General features: G+C 46.4%; 1 protein-coding gene across 1 annotated transcript in view; it reads right to left on the bottom strand.

Moving 5' to 3' along the window:
• TET1 (tet methylcytosine dioxygenase 1) overlaps positions 1-17,198 on the bottom strand; it is a 94,726-nt gene that overhangs the window by 33,768 nt on the left and 43,760 nt on the right. The window contains exon 5 of the mRNA XM_056849998.1: positions 16,311-16,404. Coding sequence (XP_056705976.1) covers positions 16,311-16,404 — 94 coding nt within the window. The remainder of the gene's footprint in view (positions 1-16,310; positions 16,405-17,198) is intronic.

The following is a 17,198-nucleotide window of genomic DNA, read 5'->3' on the forward strand; positions in this document are numbered from 1 at the left end:
GCCTTGGGCTATGTGGTTCTCTACAGTCGCCCCCAACCCTCTAAGCTGGAATCTGTACCTGATCTCTATGAGGAAGGTTTGCCCTCTGCTGAGATTTTTCTGACTGGACTGCCACAGGAGGCTGGACCAGCAGGCTGGAGGCAAGGTCACAGACTTGTCCAGCATCTGCACGATGAGGTTCTGGTATGGCTGGAGAAGACTCTGTAGTGATCTCTTGTGGAATCTGGCCCAGGGGACAGAACTAATGCAAGAAACCATTAGGCCTAGTAATCTGGCCAGTGCTATAATCCTGCCCCTCCTGGCCTTCATTGTGGCCTTGACCACCAACCTCACCCTTGCTACTTTGTCTGGGGGAAAGACGAGTAGGTTCCTTCTTGTGTCTACTATCACACCTGTGCTGCATCCTCTGGGATGGAACCACTCTGCTCTTTTCTAAGTTTACCAGATACCCGTGTTCCTCCAGAACCTGAATGACCCTGTCTGTGTGTACCTTGGCCTCCTCCTTGGACTGGGCACATATTAGAATGCCGTCCAGGTAGGGAAAGATTTTTATTCCCTCCTGGCGAAGGAGGGCTACCAGTGTCACCAAGACCTTAGTAAAGACGTGTGATGCCAAGGCCAGGCCGAAGGGCAGGACCCTGAACTGAAAAGTGAACCTGCATAAGTGAACCCGAGGAAACTCCGGTGCATGGGGTGTATGGGCATATGTAAGTAAGCCTCCTTCAGGTCTAGGGCTGTCATGAAGCAACCTGTCTGGAGCGCCTCCATGATGGGCAGGAGGGTTTCCATTCAAAACAACTTGGCCTGGACAAACCTGTTCACCATGCTTTAAATCCAAAACCGCCCTCCAGTCCCCGTTCTTTTTGGGGACCGTAAAGAATATGGAGTATACGCCCTGACCTGTTTTCCTGAGAGGAACTGGTTCTGTGGCTTGGATGAGGACCAGGTGCTCTATTGCAGCTAGTGTTCTAAAATGCTTCTCTGGCTTCTAGGACCTTGGGGAGGCCACAAACTTGTCTCGGGGAATGCTTGAAAGCTCTATTAGAAAGCCTACAGAAACAATTTGAGAGACCCACGCGTCCGGGTGGGATAGAGCACATCGGTGATGAAAGGCCTGAAACCTCCCCCTCCCACCGCTGGTGACCTGGCATCACTGTTTTGAGGGCTTGGGGAACTTATCTTCCTTGTTGGAACTGAAATGTTATTGTCCCTGTGGGAAATGTGAGAGTCTGCCTCCGCCTCTGCAAAAGGAGCCCTTGCCACTGGACCAGGACCCCCTCCTTTGATCCTACTTGTAGAATGGAAGGGTGTGGAAAGACCTGAAACCTGGAAAGGATGAGGAGGATCTCCCCTCCTTTCTGGCAGACTTGGGTAAGACCTCCTTCTTGTCCTTGTTCTCTAAAAGGATCTTTTCGAGTCTCTCCCCAAACAGCTTTCCCCCTGTGAAGGGGTAGGACAAGGTAAGGGCTTTGGTCTTAAATTTTGCCTGCCAGGGGTGAATCCACAGTGCCCTCCTGACAGCTATGTTGGATGAAGCTGCCCCAGCCGCGAATGTCATAGCATCCACAGAAGCGTCCGCCATAAAGGTAGTCGCCTTTTGAAGCCTATTAGGGCCCTCTGCAATTCTACAGTTCTCCCCGGAATATAGTTGGATAATTTTCCTAACCCACACTATAGATGCCCTGGCTATTATGGAGGGGGCTGCAGAAGCCTGAATGGCCAGGGATGAGGCTTCGTGTACTTTTCTAGAAAGTATTTCTGTCTTTCTATCTAGGGGATCCCTGATGGAACCCATCCCATCTTCTGCTGGTAGGTCGGGAGACTGGACTGCTGCCACTGGGGCATCCACCAGTAGCAGCTGGAAGAGTTCCATGGCCTGGAGTACCATTTTGTATAACCTTTTGACATTAGCTGGGAATTGTCTGTTTGCAAAAGGTTAATCCAGTTCTGCCTTCACAAACCTTTCAAACTACTCTGAGAAGGGAACTTCACTGCTTTGAGATTGCGGCCTGGGAAAAAATTCCTTTGTACCCTTCCTTTTTGTCTTTGGCTTGGCCTCTGCGTCGGTGTCTGGATCTTCATTTAGATCCAAGGCAATGAAGGCTTTATTTACAAGACCCTGAAAATCCTCATCCAAAAATAATCGAGGCTGCTGCTCTTCCAGAATTACAGGTGTTTCTTCATCCGAAGCAAACTCCCCTTCCTCCCTATCTTTGTCTTCTGACTCTACTGCTATCAAGGAACACTCTTCTTGAGTGTTGGTGCCAGGCTCCATGCAAGGTGCCTTCATGGCTGCCTTGGTGGGCCATGGGGTTCCTGCTCTTTCAATGCTAGAATTAACTTCTCCTCCCCACTAGACACTATGATGGTATGGGGGGGGGAGCCGAGGGCCTGGTAATTCCCTGTTGGAAGCGACTCCCTGAAGGCTTGTAGCATCTGACACTGCCTATCCATTGTCGTGTTAATCAAGTCTAGGGCTTCCTGTTGGGAAAGGGAGCAGGAGAGGGACCCATTTGCTGTAGAAGGTATGTTACCGCCCAAGTGGTGAGGTGCGTCTAAATCCGCCATGCCTGTTATTGTTGCGCACGTGGCACGATGGCTTGGCTCTGCAGCCAAGGTGTGGCTTGGAGCGGTATTGGCTCTTTTTTCTTGCGGCTCGTTAGGGAGTGCTTTCTTTGGCACGCTAGGCCCTTTGGCGCCTGCCTTTGTGGAACCGCAGAGGGTTGCCCTGTCAAGGTGACAAGGGCGAGATTGTAGTACTCTTCCGAGAGAAGATCATCCTCCATATCTCTCCTAGCGTCCGCCATCTTGCTCGTAGAACGAAGCGGTGGGGGGTAAGATTGAGAAAACAAAGTGGGGATAGTCAGGCAGAGAAGAACCCAGATGGGCTGGGAAGGGCATACAGAGGAGATTAGGTGGTAAAAATAAAACACAAGGAGTAATGAAGTCAAAACAGATAACACTAGAGAAAAGTTTCTTAATGAAGTCGGAGACACTCGACGATGCTGCTCTCCCTGATTAAGGCAGGATGGAAACTGGGCTATCTGAGCAGAACCCACCCAGGAAGACAGGATGTTAATTTGGTCCTGCCTCCCTGGGCATGTGATGGAAAAACCCACAAGTCTGCAAGATGCCCTTCCCTCAGAGCGAGAACATCACTGCATCCATCACTGCGTCATAGCCCTTTACTAAAGCTACAGTTTTTGTTAGGTGAGCTGGTGGTGGGCTCAAGTCCACCAGGCCCAGCCAACAAACTGTCTGCTGTATTCTAAGTTTAAGAGCAAAAACAGGCACAGAGTAGCAATTGGCACCAATTCCTTCATCTGTAAAGGTACAACACAAATTGCTCTATTCTGGGGAAAACTCAATGTTAGCAAGCCCTAAAGCTCACAGCAAAGCCAGCCACAGAAACTTACAGGTTGGGGAACTGCAGATATGCCCTGCTAAAGTACAAAGTTTTTTTGTTTTTTTTAAACACACTGGTAATATTCAAAATTAAAATGCTCTTCAAGGAATTTTTTAAAATAAAACAACACTTATGAGAATCATACACAGAGCTTCTTTAATAATTTCTTTGCTTTAAAAAGTCACTATTTGCCATTTCAATATTTAAATGCAGCTCCTAGCATATATTTGGAACCCCACCACCACCACTCAATTGTCTTGCTCTAAGGCATGGCTTGAGCTAGTATTCTATGACAAATGAGCAGCCTACAGACAACTCTGCTGCAAAGAACTGCCTGTTTTCTTGATTGCGTACCTCCAGTAATACTACTCAAATAAATGGAGAAAGTCAGTAAGGGAGAGATTTTCTCATTGGCCTCAAAGGTGCAAGAACAGCCTCAAAGCAAATAGTTGTTAGCTAATGTGTGTTTATTTACGTAATAAATTGACTTTATAAAATGGTGAATCCAATGGAACAAACCTTGACTTGCCCAGAACAGAAAAGCAGGCAAGTTCATCAAGTAATTAATTTTTCTATGAAAGGTGCCACAGTTGCACACAAGAGATAATGAGACCAGTGGCATTTATTTCAGAAAGCTTCAGCTTCAAATATCAGATTATTGGTTCATGTGCAAACAAGTGTAAAACACTGCAAGTGACTCATTCCAACAGCTGTGACATTAAACAGTACGGAGTAACAAATCTATGTCCTGTTTTCAAACTCAGCCTCCTGTATGGACATAAATGTGAAGTGCTTAGCAAGGTCTGACATGGTTGATTTCTGTGCTGTTTGAAAGGGTAGCTGTGACAGGCAGAACACAGAAATGGACTACAGCAACTCAAGAGCCAATGACAGCCGTGCTCTGAACCAGCCAATAGCTGTAGGTTGGGAAATGTTAAATTATGACAGAGAGAAGCTTGGTCAGTTCGGTCTTGGAAGGTTGAGAGTTAGAGGGTGGAAGTGGGAATTAAAAAGTGGGAATTAAAAGTTCTGTGAAAATACCAGATCTTTGGTTAAGTCCTTGTCTGGGGAACTGAGAGCCCTAAGTGTTACACTGTGCCAGCAGGGCTTGCTGGGTCTGGTGTGTAAGTATGTTGCAGTAGTGTTGTATTGTTTGTTATAAGCCTGCCTGAGAGATTTTCCTTGGGCATATGCTGCATAAAACCTAACACCCCACAATTACTGGTTAGTTGTTCCTATTTATATCAGTCATGTGTTTCTGTCCATATAAACTTCATTCTTGTTCCTACCAGTTTGTCTCATTATTCCTGATATCAATCCAGGCCTAGATTCTATCCTCCAGAATCTTTTGTAAAACCCTCTGGGAACCCTGGTGCAATGGGTTAGGCAGGAAAATGTAATGGGCAAAATCCATTGAGGTAGTGTCTATCCCCCAGGGAATTTAACACAGAAGTGTTCATGGGGGGGGGGGTGGAGAGACCCCTAAACCTATAAATGCCTTACTATTTATTTATTTTATTGCATTTTTACCCCGCCCTCCACAACCTGAAGGTTGAGCTCAGAGCGACTTTCATTATCTGCTGCGTTTATCAACATTTATTTGGATTCTCTGTTGCTCATGATTCTTATATACAATCCATACAAAACCACACAATGATCTTCTTTGTTATGAAATTTCTAAAACCAAGTTGTAGTTTTAGAACTGTATAAGACATCTTGTCTCCATGACTGACCTTTTCCTTTGATCTTACTGGATGTTTCTGTCTGGGAACCTGGTTCTTCATTTGAATTATTAGGCTCCTTAAATAGTTTAAAGGAACTCCATACATAAAGAACTGCATTATGATGTACTTAACTGTTACTGAAAATTAGGTGTCCACATGATAAGGTGTCCACGTGACTAAAGCCTTGAATCCAAGTAGGACTGGCATCCCAGTCAGCTGACCAAAGTCAAATCACCATAAATTATTCCATGAAACCAAAAATGTGTGCAGGTGACCAGTATCTTCCTAATTTCACCATGGCATCATTTGTAAGCAAGGATAGACGGTCAGGACTGTTTGCCCTCTACCTCTGCAATAGTCATTATTCAAGTAAAAAGGGAGAAGGGAACACAAATGATGAACTTGATGCTAAGGATGGGGGTCAAAAGCTAGTTGATAATCCTGGCGTCCCAGAATAAAATCTAAAGAGACGGACACTTCACGGAATAAAACAGAGTTGCAATTACCTGTAACTGCTGTTCATGGAGGTCTTCTGTGTGCACGCGCACACACACACGGGGACTGGACCTGCGCGCAGGCCTGCCACCAGCCTGGTTTTTCATAGTTAAAAAATTCTACAGAGGGGATGCCCCTCCCCCAGCATGACGGCCTCCCGTCCGAACCATCATGTGACTAGGAGAGGAGCGTCCCTCTCTCCATCAGTTCCTGAACACCGCCACAAGCTCAAAAGGGCAGTAACACATAAGAATGACAGTAAGAGAGCTCGCAAGGGGGCAGGAGGGAGGGATGTGTGTCTGCCCAGAAGACCTCGATAAACAACAGTTACAGGTAAGTGCAACTCTGTTTTCATCTTTGGTCTTCAGTGCAGTTCCACATGGGGATTGTAGCAAGCTGACCGAAACAAAGAGGTGGGCAGCGATCTTACTGGAATAATGTCTGAAGCAGTGCCTTTCCAACTTCCGCATCTCTCCTTGCTTGCATGTCTAGTGCATAGTGCTTGACAAATGCCTCTTCTGTTGACCAGGTTGCCGACCTCCAGATTTCACTCAGTGGGATCCTTCGCCTGAAGTTACCATTCGTGGTTTGTTTGAAAGGCACGACTGAGGCTGTCTGCAAGGGTGTTCTGCGCTCCATCAATGGGTATTGCCCCGAGTTGCACGTGGTATGACAGAGCCACATGCCAGGTCCTCTGAGCCTCCCCGCAGAGAGACAGAGATCCTGTCCCCCTTTGTTTGTTGACATAATACTACTGAAGTATTGTCTGTCTGGATCAACACCCTGGTGTTCTGGAGCATATCTGCAAAGGAAGTTAGGGCAAATCTGACAGCACGAAGATCTAACACATTAATATGCAAACCGTAGAACTTTCATCCCATAATACATGGGCCAATCTGCTTCCCATGCGAGCTCCCCAACCTGTGAATGAAGCATCCGTAGTCACTAATCTTTGTGGGGATCATCTACCAAACTAGACTCCTGTAAAAAGGTTCATGTCAAGGAGCCACCAGTCAAGAGACTAACTGACTGCCCTGGGCACCGAAAAGGGTACCCTGGCTACTTACCATGAGGGTCCTTTCTTCTCTGAGGTATAAGGGCATCTTGATTGGGTGATTCTCGCTGCTTGCCCAGGGAGGCAGGAACTAATTTCCGCTTCCTGTCCCTCTAGCAGGAATCTCCCACTCATCTTCAGTTTCCAGACTTGTCAAGTCTCTAAGGACAGGAACTCACAACCCTGCTAACAAACTATTACTGGCAAGACAATAAAAACTCTAGCCAACGTGGCAACAACTGAAAGAATACCAAAAACAGAGTGTTAAGTATAACAGAGTGGTTAGCTCAGATAAGGGAACCCAGGGAATTTTCCCGAACATTAATATATTCCCCCACTTTTTTTGGTGTGTGTGTGTAGAAGATCTTGCCGTTGATTTACTTCAGGAGGGCAAGATGCCCTTATACCTCAGAGGAGAAAGGACCCTCACGGTAAGTAGCCAGGGTACCCTTCTCCCTCTGAGGAACAGATATCTTGATTGGGACCTGCAAGAGCTGTCCATAATGTCGGGTGGGATTTATGAATCTTCTACCACCTGTTGTAGCACTCCTCCCAAAGGCCGCGTCAGTGGAAGAGAACACATTAATTCTGTAGTAGCAGACAAATGTGGAGGCCAATGACCATGTGGCCGCCCTGCAAATTTCATCCACAGAGGCATGTCTTGCGAAAGCCGCTGACATTGCTGCACTTCTCACCGAATGGGCTGTTATCCCTGCAGGAAATGGAATGTCACTGGCTTGATATGCCTCTGAAATACATTGCTTTATGATGGTGCTGATGGCAGGGCTAGAACATTTGTCTCCCTTCTTTGGGCCCGAAAGGGAGATAAACATGGTCTCAGTTTTTCTAATGGGGGCTGTGCGCCGGATGTAGATGCACAGGGCTCTCCGTAGGTCTAGTCTATGGCATTCTTTCTCCTTGCTGAGTTGAGGGTTATTACAAAAAGATAGGAGGTGGATCTCTTGTTGTCTATGGAACAAAAAGTTCCCTTTTGGTATGAAGGTAGGGTCTGGGCGGAGAACTACCTTATCTGCGTGGAAGATGCATAAGCCTTCACTAATGGAGAGAGATCCTAGCTCCGACATTCTGCGTGCCGACATGACTGTGACTAAGAAAAGAGTCTTCATCCTGACGAACTTAAGTGACACCTCCCTCGGGGGTTCGAACGGTGGCTTAGTAAGAGCTGGCAGAACCACGTGGAGCCGCCAGGTGGGAAAATGGTGGACCGGTAGAGGTTTAGGTTGCATGACCCCTTTTAGGAAAGACTTGATGTGCGGTGCTTGGAAATCTCAAACCCGTCCAGGTGAGGGATCACCGTAACAATGGTCAAGACTTGTCTTCATAGAGTTTTCACTTTGAGATCTTGGGAAACTCCATCCTGCAGGAAGGCGAGGATGTCCGCTGTGGAGGGGTGAAGTGGGTCAAGACGCTTCCTCCTGGTCCACTGAGCGAAGGCCTTCCAGGTAGTATTGTAGATGCTTCGCGTTGCTGGTCTACATGACTGGAGCATGGTATCCACCACCTCTGGGGAGTAGCCCAATTCTAGGAGCCTGCTCCTCTCAATAGCCACACAGTCAGCTGGAACCAGCCTGGGTTGGGGTGGTAGATGGGACCCTGGTAGTAGGTCGGGTTGTAGAGGTAGCCGCCACAGATCTCTGATGGACAGTTCTACTAAGGTTGAATACCACGGTCTCCTTGGTCAGTCCGGAGCTACCAGGAGTACTGTGGCGCTTTCCTTGCGGGAGCAGGGGTAGAGGAGGGAAAGCCTACAGAAGACCTTTCGGCCAGGGGGTCAGCTGGGCGTCCATCTGCTCTGCGTCTGGGTGATGGTACCTGGAGTAAAAGTGCTCCAGCTGCCGGTTCGTCGGAGAGGCGACAAGGCCCACCGGGGGAGGGGGACCGAACCTGTTGGCTATTTGCTGGAAGACTTCCCTGGGAAGGGACCATTCCCCTTCTTCCACCCGTTGTCAGCTCAGCCAGTCCGCGTGGACATTCTGGGTTCCCTGGATGTGTTCGGCCCACAGGGAACAAAGGTGTCTCTCTGCCCACTGCAGAATTGGGTGAACTTTCTGATGCAGGTTTGAAGATCATGAGCCCCCCTCCTTGTTGATATGGGCCTTTGCTGTGGTGTTGTTGGTTCTGATCAACATGTGGTTGTTCTGTAATGATGGGCCAAAGAAGGACAGGGCTCTCCTGATGGCTCTGATCTCTAACCGACTGATGTGTAGAGACTTCTCCTCTAGGTTCCATTGACCTTGGGCTAGCTGTCCCTGCAGGGTCACTCCCTGTCCTTCCATGCTCGCATCCATATAGATCTGGACTGGGTCCTCGTGTAGGTAGACTTGCTCCTTGTTTAGGTTGGGGAGGACCATCCACCAACGAATACTCCTGCGTACTTGCAATGACAGGTATATCAGAGGGTCCTCCCTCACAAATATCTGCCTCTGGAAGGGACGGAGGAGCCACTGCAGTTGGCGGGAGTGGAATCTGGCCCACTGCATGCAACCTAAGCAGGATATCATTATTCCCTGGAGCTTGGCCAGAGTCATCAGTCTGGCCGACCTCAAACGTGCCACCTTGCTGGCTGATTTAGATACAGTTTAGTTACTTTTTCCGGGGGTAGTCACTGAGTTGTTGACTGTGTCTAGGATTACCCCTAAATGTAGCAACTTGTGTTGTGGCGATAAGCTGCTTTTCTGCCAATTTATGAGGTACCCATGCTTCTGTAGAAAATGAGTAACCCCCTGTGTGTGAACCTGGGCCAACTCCCTGGACAGGGCACAGATTAAAATGTCGTCCAGGTAGGGGTGCAGTTGTAGGCCTTCCTGGCGTAGTGCCACTATCAAGGTAACCAGACCTTGGTAAAGACCCTGGGGGCTGATGCCAATCCGAAGGGGAGGGCACGGAATTGAAAGTGCTCTCCCAGGTAGGCAAACTGGAGAAACTTTCTGTGGGCAACATGAATGGGCACATGGAGGCATGCCTCTGTGAGGTCTATGGATGAGAGGTATGCTCCTGGGCAGAGTGCTTCTATGATAGAGCAAAGCGTCTCCATCCGGAACTTCTTGTACTGAACAAACCAGTTTACAAATTTTAGATCTAAGATCGCCCTTCAATCCCCATTTTTCTTGGGGACAGTGAAGAACACCGAATAGACCCCAGTGCGGCATTCCTCCCGGGGCACCTCCTCTATTGCTCCAATAGACTCTAAATGCTTTATGGCCTTTAAGGTCCGGAGATGCTTCTCCGGTCAGTGGGAGGTTGGAGACTGTAGGAGTCACCGCTCAGTGACTCCAGCTCTGCCGATGTATTAGGGCCTGTAATTACTCCCACATTGCCACTAGGGGGCAAATGGGAGGTGCTGGAGGGCGGTTGGCCACTTGCAGTAATTTTGTGCCAAAAGACACAGGTGCGTCGGATCGCTTTCTCTTTCACGCGCTCTCCTCGTCTCCGCTATTGTGCTGCTGCGAGGAGGCACGTCTTCAGCAGCGGAGCTCCTGTTCCTCGCAAGTAAGCCCGCCATCAATGAAATCCTCCTTGGAAAGGAGCTCATCTGCCCGACTACTTGTCTCGTCGGCCATGTTGTTTCCTCCCAGACTGCCCCGTTTAGAAGTAGAAGATCGGGGGGGGGGGGAGGCAGACGAAAGAATGGAGGACAAAGAAGTTGAAAAAGAGAAGGATTAGTTTAAAGAACAGGTAGGGTTGAGAAGGTTTTAAGAAGCGAAAGGTGAGGAAAAAAATCACTAGTTTCTATCCTAAATCTAGAAGCCTTGGAGAGAGCTCTCCAAGCAGCCTTCCCCGGTTAAGGCAGGAATAGAAACTGAAGATGAGTGGGAGATTCCTGCCAGAGGGACAGGAAGCAGAAATTAGTCCCACCCTCCCTGGGCAAGCAGCGAAAATCACCCAATCAAGATGCCCGTTCCTCAGAGGGAGAAATGGTGGTGTTGAGGGATTACCCGCGGGTCATAATGTCTGATAAACCAATTTAGAAGGTCTCTCATGTACAATCTTGCGAGTCCAACTACTGCAGTAGTGGATGCCATAAGGCCTAGAAGACGTTGAATAGCTTTGGCCTAGAAGACGTTGAATAGCTTTGGCAGATTGCTGTCTAGACTGCTTAAAAGAGTGACCATGTTCCTAAGGACTAAAGCTCTATCCTCAGGGAGAACGGATCTTGCGCTAACTGAATATAGAACAGCCCCAACAAACTGGACCTTTTGTGATGGCTGGAGTTTTGATTTTTCTCAATTTGCAAGCAAGCACAAGTTAGAGCATGCATCAATGACCAATTCAACGCGGTTCTGGAGTGTGTCCCTAGAGTCTGCTACTATTAACCAATCATCTAAATATGGAAAAACACAGCATCCTAGAGTCCTAAGGTGCGCTACTACTACAGCCATAAATTTGGTAAATACTCTCAGGGTTGTTGCAAGTCCAATGGGTAGAACCGTGTATTGGTATGTTGCCTCTCCATACCAGAATCTAAGGTATTTCCTGTATGAAGGGTGTACGGCTATATGGAAATATGGAAATAAGCATCTTTAAGATCCAACACTGCAAACCAAGAATTGACCGAAAGCAATTCCAGAACTTCAGGAAGGGAGGCCATTCTAAATTCTGAAACCTCAAACAGTTATTTAACTCCCTTAAATCAAGGATGGGTCTATGCCCCTGTGAAGAAGGCAACAGAAACCAGGAAGCTGTTCTTGCCTTGGAGGCAGTTGATTGACAACTAAAGGGAGTCCTGGGAGTGGCTAGTGAAAGTGTTACATTCAGCTCTCAGTCAGTGAGAGGGGAAGTTTAGCTTGAGATCAGGACAGGCAGAGCTCTGAGAAGCTAGTAGCAGCTGTGTACTGCATGAGGATTTTAAGTTGTTTGATTAATACAGAATCAGCAACTGGGTAATAAGGATGTTAACTCTGAGTGAACAGAGTGCGTCTGGGTTTTGACATTGGGAGTTAGCTCTGAGGAAAAAGAGTTCTCGAAAACCAGGGAGAGGGAATTCATCTCAGGTGTATTGAGTGATCCCTAAGTAAGGTTGAGGAGAATTAGTCTCTAGAGTCCTGAGTAATCTCAGTCCAGTTTAAGTGTTAAACTGATGAAGAGTGACGTGTAGTTCCTTACACCAGAAACTGAAACTGGAGCGTGTTTTAAAGTCAACTCAAGCAAAATCTAAACAACAAACTGACAAACAAAAACAAGCCTCTCAGTGAAAACAAAGATTCTAAAGTGAATCTTAGCCATTCCGTCTAAAAGAACCAAACCTCTCTTGTATAAATATATATTATTGTGAAGTGACTACTCTCTGTGATTGGAATATCCTAATATCTTTCTGAAATCCAAGTTTACCTGCCTAAATCCTCATCCTGCCTTTCTGTTATAAATAAATTCCTGTTTTAGTTTTAGTTTTTTATTTATTTGACTTATAGCCCTCCCTCCCCAGCAAGCTGACTCAGGGCGGGTAACATCATTTTGTTTTGAACTTTTACCACAAGCCTCTGAATGCCATCAAATTTCTGACAGAGAAATTCAAGTCTCCCTTAGATCTGTCACACACACCCATCTTTTTTGTCAATGACAAATACTCTGGAAGAAAAGCCCCTACAGTGGTGATGAACTTCAACCTTTTCAACTGCGCCCTTTGCCAGGAGGTCTCGTGGTTGGTCGGCCAACTCTGGGAAGGGATTTTCCCTTGCAGATTTGGGAGAGGAGCAGGTGTAGCCCTCTGCTATTATTTGTAGAACCCAAAAATTCAAACATATATGTGACCACTGGGGGTAAAAATAGGCCAACCTGGTCCCAAAAGGTTTCCCCTCTAATGGTGCTAGATGGCATAGTCAGAATCTCTGAGTTTGGCACTGTTGCTTTTTCTGAGCATGCTGGGGTGGGGGCTGACTTGGGTCTGGAGCCACCTCTGTATTTACCAATCTGTTGGAACTGGTAGGGAGAATGGTATTGCTGCTGTTGGTAGGATCATTGTTGAGGATACTGCTGGTACTGTGATTGACTATGTTGAAAACGGCTGCCTCTATAGAAGGGGGTCGCATATCCCTGTTGGTAGGGTGGCATGTCCCTTCCCTGTAGTCCATAGGGGAGCACATCGTAAGTTCTCGCAGTCTTCCTTTCCTCTGTCCTATTTTTGAGGAATTCAGTTGTTGAGGGGGCAAACAGGGTTTCCCCTTTGAATGGCAGGTCCTCCATCTGAGCTCTCGTGTGAACCGGCAGGGCTGTGGTACGTAGTCAGGTGTGTCTTCTAAGGATAACTGCTGCTGTGAGGCCCCTGACAGCCACCTCTGCTGAGTGCTTACCAGTCGAGATCTCCTGCTTAGAGAGCGTGACAGCCTCTGACTGGATAGTATGCATGAGTATCCTGGTATCTTCCAGTACATTTTGAAAATGGGCCACTAATTTCTCCCATAAAAATAATTGGTAGCCTGCCATAATGGTCTGGTAGTTTGCTACCTTAAAATTGAGAGCTGCTGCGGTATAGAAGCACCTTCCCAGAGAATCCAGACGTCTGCTCTCTTTGTCTGATGGGGAGTAGTACTGTCCTGTTCTCTGTTTTGCTGCATCTCCGTAGCCACAATAGAAGATGGGGGAGGGTGAATTGAAAGGAACTCCGCTGTTCCTGACTTAATTCTATAGAGATTTTCCAGTTTCTTAGTGGTTGAGGGGCAGAAGTTTTTTTTGTTTTTTTTCCAAATCACCTCCTTTAGCTCAACGAGGCCTACGAGAACTGGGGAGGCTGCTACCGAAGGTGTACCTGAGTGAAGCCTGCTTAGAATTTTGTCCCTTGGCTTCTCCTGAGAGGTATACATATCTGTCTCCAAGGCCTCTGCCATACAGAACGTCTGTTCTTTGTGAAGTCTAATGTCCTCACTAGGGGACATAGGGCTGAGGTCCCCAATATTCTCATCAGGCAAAGTCCCTGAACAGCTCTCGGAACCATAGGTGGATGGTGCTAGTTCAACATCCTGTTCCGACTCCTCATACTTGGATACTTGGGTGAAGGGAGGCTGTGTACCTGAGACAGTAAGGATCAGTGTATTTTGGTATTGACTCACCATCCATTCCATCTGTTGGACCCGACAAAAATCAACCCAGTCCTGGATCAGAACTGGATTGAAGGATTGAGGGTCCAGTAGGTTGGTAGTCAGTTCCAAGCAAACCAGGGTCAGTTCTGCTTCGCCACTAAAGATGACCTCTGGAACCACCTCAGAAAAGGAGTGCAATGGAGAGCTGGAGTGCAAAGAATGTGTCCTCGGGGAGACCAGGATCACTTCGAACTCAGGGGATTTTCTCTTTTCTGATTTCTCTCTATGCTTGCTCTTTTCCGGGTGTATCTTGGGTGCTGGTTCCAATTCCGCCTTATGCTTCTCCTTGCATTTGAGCGCCGATTTCTGTGGTTGCATCGTTTGAACCTTCAGAGCTGAAGCTGGAACCGAGCTCAGAACTGTCTTTAGGGAAGCTGAAGATCGGATCAATGCAGTTTTGATATTTGATGTCGCCGTTGGAAGTGTCAGGACCGACTGCACTAATGGTGGTCTGGACGGGGTGTGATTTGGCTCTGCCTGGGCAGGGGCAACCATGGCATTCTCCCATAGGGCTGCTTTCAGTCAGGCAGCCCTGTATGCTTTGGCCTTCGGAGTAAATTTTAAGCACCCCGGACAGATCTGCACATTGTGGGTCTCACCCAAACACAGAAGACACAGTTGATGCTCATCAGTGTGAGTCATCTTCATGGCACACTTTTTGAAAAGTGCCTTGGAAGCCATATTTCCGAGATTTGGGGAAACAAGGCAAAGATGTCCGAAACGAGAAAAAACATTTTCCCTTCACGTGGGACAAACAAGAATCCATAGCCAGAGGAGCAAGCATCTAGGATACTGTATGGAAGGTTCCATCAAATCCCAATTCATGAACGGACTTGCCCCTGTAATTCAAATTCCTTGGATACAATTGAACATATTTTATGTGATTGCCCTCTATATGAAACACCTCGTAGAAAATGGTTAAAAAACTGGTTACATCCCAAGTTTTACCTTTCTAATAAAGTTAAATGTCAATTTTTAATGAATGATTCAGTTCCAGAGGTTACTGTGGATGTCACCTATTTTTTAGTAGAAGTGCTAAATGTCCAAAAACGTATAACCTCTGATATCTGATGTTACTGGCTATGATTTTATCTTATCGGTTTTAAGATTTATGACCATTGTTCGTACTAATTGTAACAATTTATATGCCATTAAAGGTTTATGAATGAATGAACGAGAAAAAACATTTTCCCTTCACATGGGACAAACAAGAATCCATAGCCAGAGGAGCAAGCAACAAATACGGGGCTAAGCCAAACAAGTTTATCTCAGATCAATTTGCAGAAAACCAATGAAACTACTAGAAATATCGCCAACCTGCTTAGCACACTGTAGAAGAACGACCAGACACGGTGGCAGCAAAAAAGGAACTGAGGGAGAGGGGGATATTCCTCCCCTAGTCACGTGACGGTTCAGGTGGGAAGCCATCGCACTAGGTGCTGGGGGAGGGGTGTCCACTCTGTAGAATTTCTTAGCTATGAAAAACCAGGCTGGTGGCGGGCCTGCGTGAAGGCGCAGTCCCCATGTGAAGACCGAAGATGAACTTAGTTATAGAAATGTGGCCTGATATTGATACAAGTTATAATGTTACAATTTTTAAAAAATTAATTCTTACAAAACACCACTTAGTTTAATTTTATTAATAGCACGAGCATCTTTTGATTAAAAGGTATTTATTGTTCTGATGGCACTACTATAAAATATTGACATCTGACCATGCAATTGACCAAACCTTTTTTCGCTGGTCACATGTCCAACCCAAACCTAAATAGCTGTGTAAATGCTAGAACAACATCAGAGATTAGGGATGCAACCTTAAACATAGGGAGTAAGTCCAACTCTCCTCAATGGGTCTTACTTCTATACACATACTTAGGACTGTGATATGCCCCATCTAAGGATTCATTTGCTAATGCAGAAAGTCTTCAGAATGGGATGTTAGTGAGAACATGAGTGGACCATTAAAACCAAATGCAATATGTGCAACTTCGTATTATAAATGCCTGAAAAGCTCGTATGAACAAGGCATAAATTTACTGAGAGCTGGGGTGGTTAAGAACTATGATCTGGGAAGTCTCCAGCCCAACCATGAAGTCAGTGGCTCAGCCCCTTCCATCTGAAATATGGGGATAATACTGGCCTAGCTACTAGGGTTGCCAACCTCCAGGTGGTAGCTGGAGTTCTCCCAGGCAGCAAGATTTCAGTTCACCTGGAGAAAATGGCAGCTTTGAAAGGTGGACTATGGCATTATACCCCATTCAACTCCCTCCCCAAACCTCACCCTCCTGAGGCCCCACCCCCAAAATCTCTAGGTATTTTCCAACCCAGAACTGGCAACCCTACTACCTACAACTGTTCTAAGAACTACTGAGAGAATATATGTTAATACTTTCAGCAAAGATAATGATTCAATCAAGCCTAACGTTTGGGGAAAAGGCTTTGGAAGAGAAGCAGTTTATAAGCACAAGGTATGTATTAAAGAAAATAAAATTCAAGCATTCAAATAGATATATTACTGCTATAAAATAAAAACTTACCCACTTGGCAATCGGACAACCCTGGGAACTTTTTCCTTCTCTGCCTGTATACACTACTACTTCTATTCTTACAGCGCTTCCTTTTGCTCCATACCTGTATAAAGGGGAAATTATAAGAAAAGGTATGAAAATTACAAAGTTTTTTAGTAATTAATGTTAACAAGGGCGGGGTAGTAACAAATCTACTACAAAATTCTTCCTGCCTCTAAGAAACTACTGGAGGTAATATTTAATTTTGGAAAAACCAGAATACAGAAAAGATGTTCTCAGAATGTTTTATGTATATAGCTTAGCACAGTTGATTCGACACCACTACCACATAAAATAGCCATGCTAAAACCTCAACCCCCAATAGCATTTGCCCCATCATCAAATGTCAGTAAACAGGAAGATCTAACAGAGCTTTCCAAAAACTCTGGCTTTGATGAATTTCCATGTCTGAATCTTGTAATGCAGTCACTGACGATACCTCTCCCACATGCACACAGTGCTATAATTTGACATGCTGACATAGTTACCAAGATAGTACCTTTGGTGTGTGTCAAAGATAACAAGGGGACATAAGATAGAAAGAAACCTCGTACACACAAAAACATCATCATTTTAAAATTGCACATGCAAGAGAACAGGAACCCAGTGGAGACAGGGCACACCATTCTAAGCAGATCTTGATGAGCCACCCCTGTCAAGGTGAAGACTGTGGCATTCTGCACCAGATGGGGAACATGTAATAACCATCAAAAGAAGCCCCACATATGGCATATTACTGTAGCCTGCCACACAGGTGGTGAACATATGAATGAAGGTAGCCAGATCTGGTCTGAGAGAGGACTTCAGCCTTATCATATAGACGGCACACCTGGCCACGGCTGCAACTGGGGCTCTGAG

This window comes from Euleptes europaea, chromosome 5, assembly GCF_029931775.1.
Source record: "Euleptes europaea isolate rEulEur1 chromosome 5, rEulEur1.hap1, whole genome shotgun sequence".
NCBI classification, from domain to species: domain Eukaryota; kingdom Metazoa; phylum Chordata; class Lepidosauria; order Squamata; family Sphaerodactylidae; genus Euleptes; species Euleptes europaea.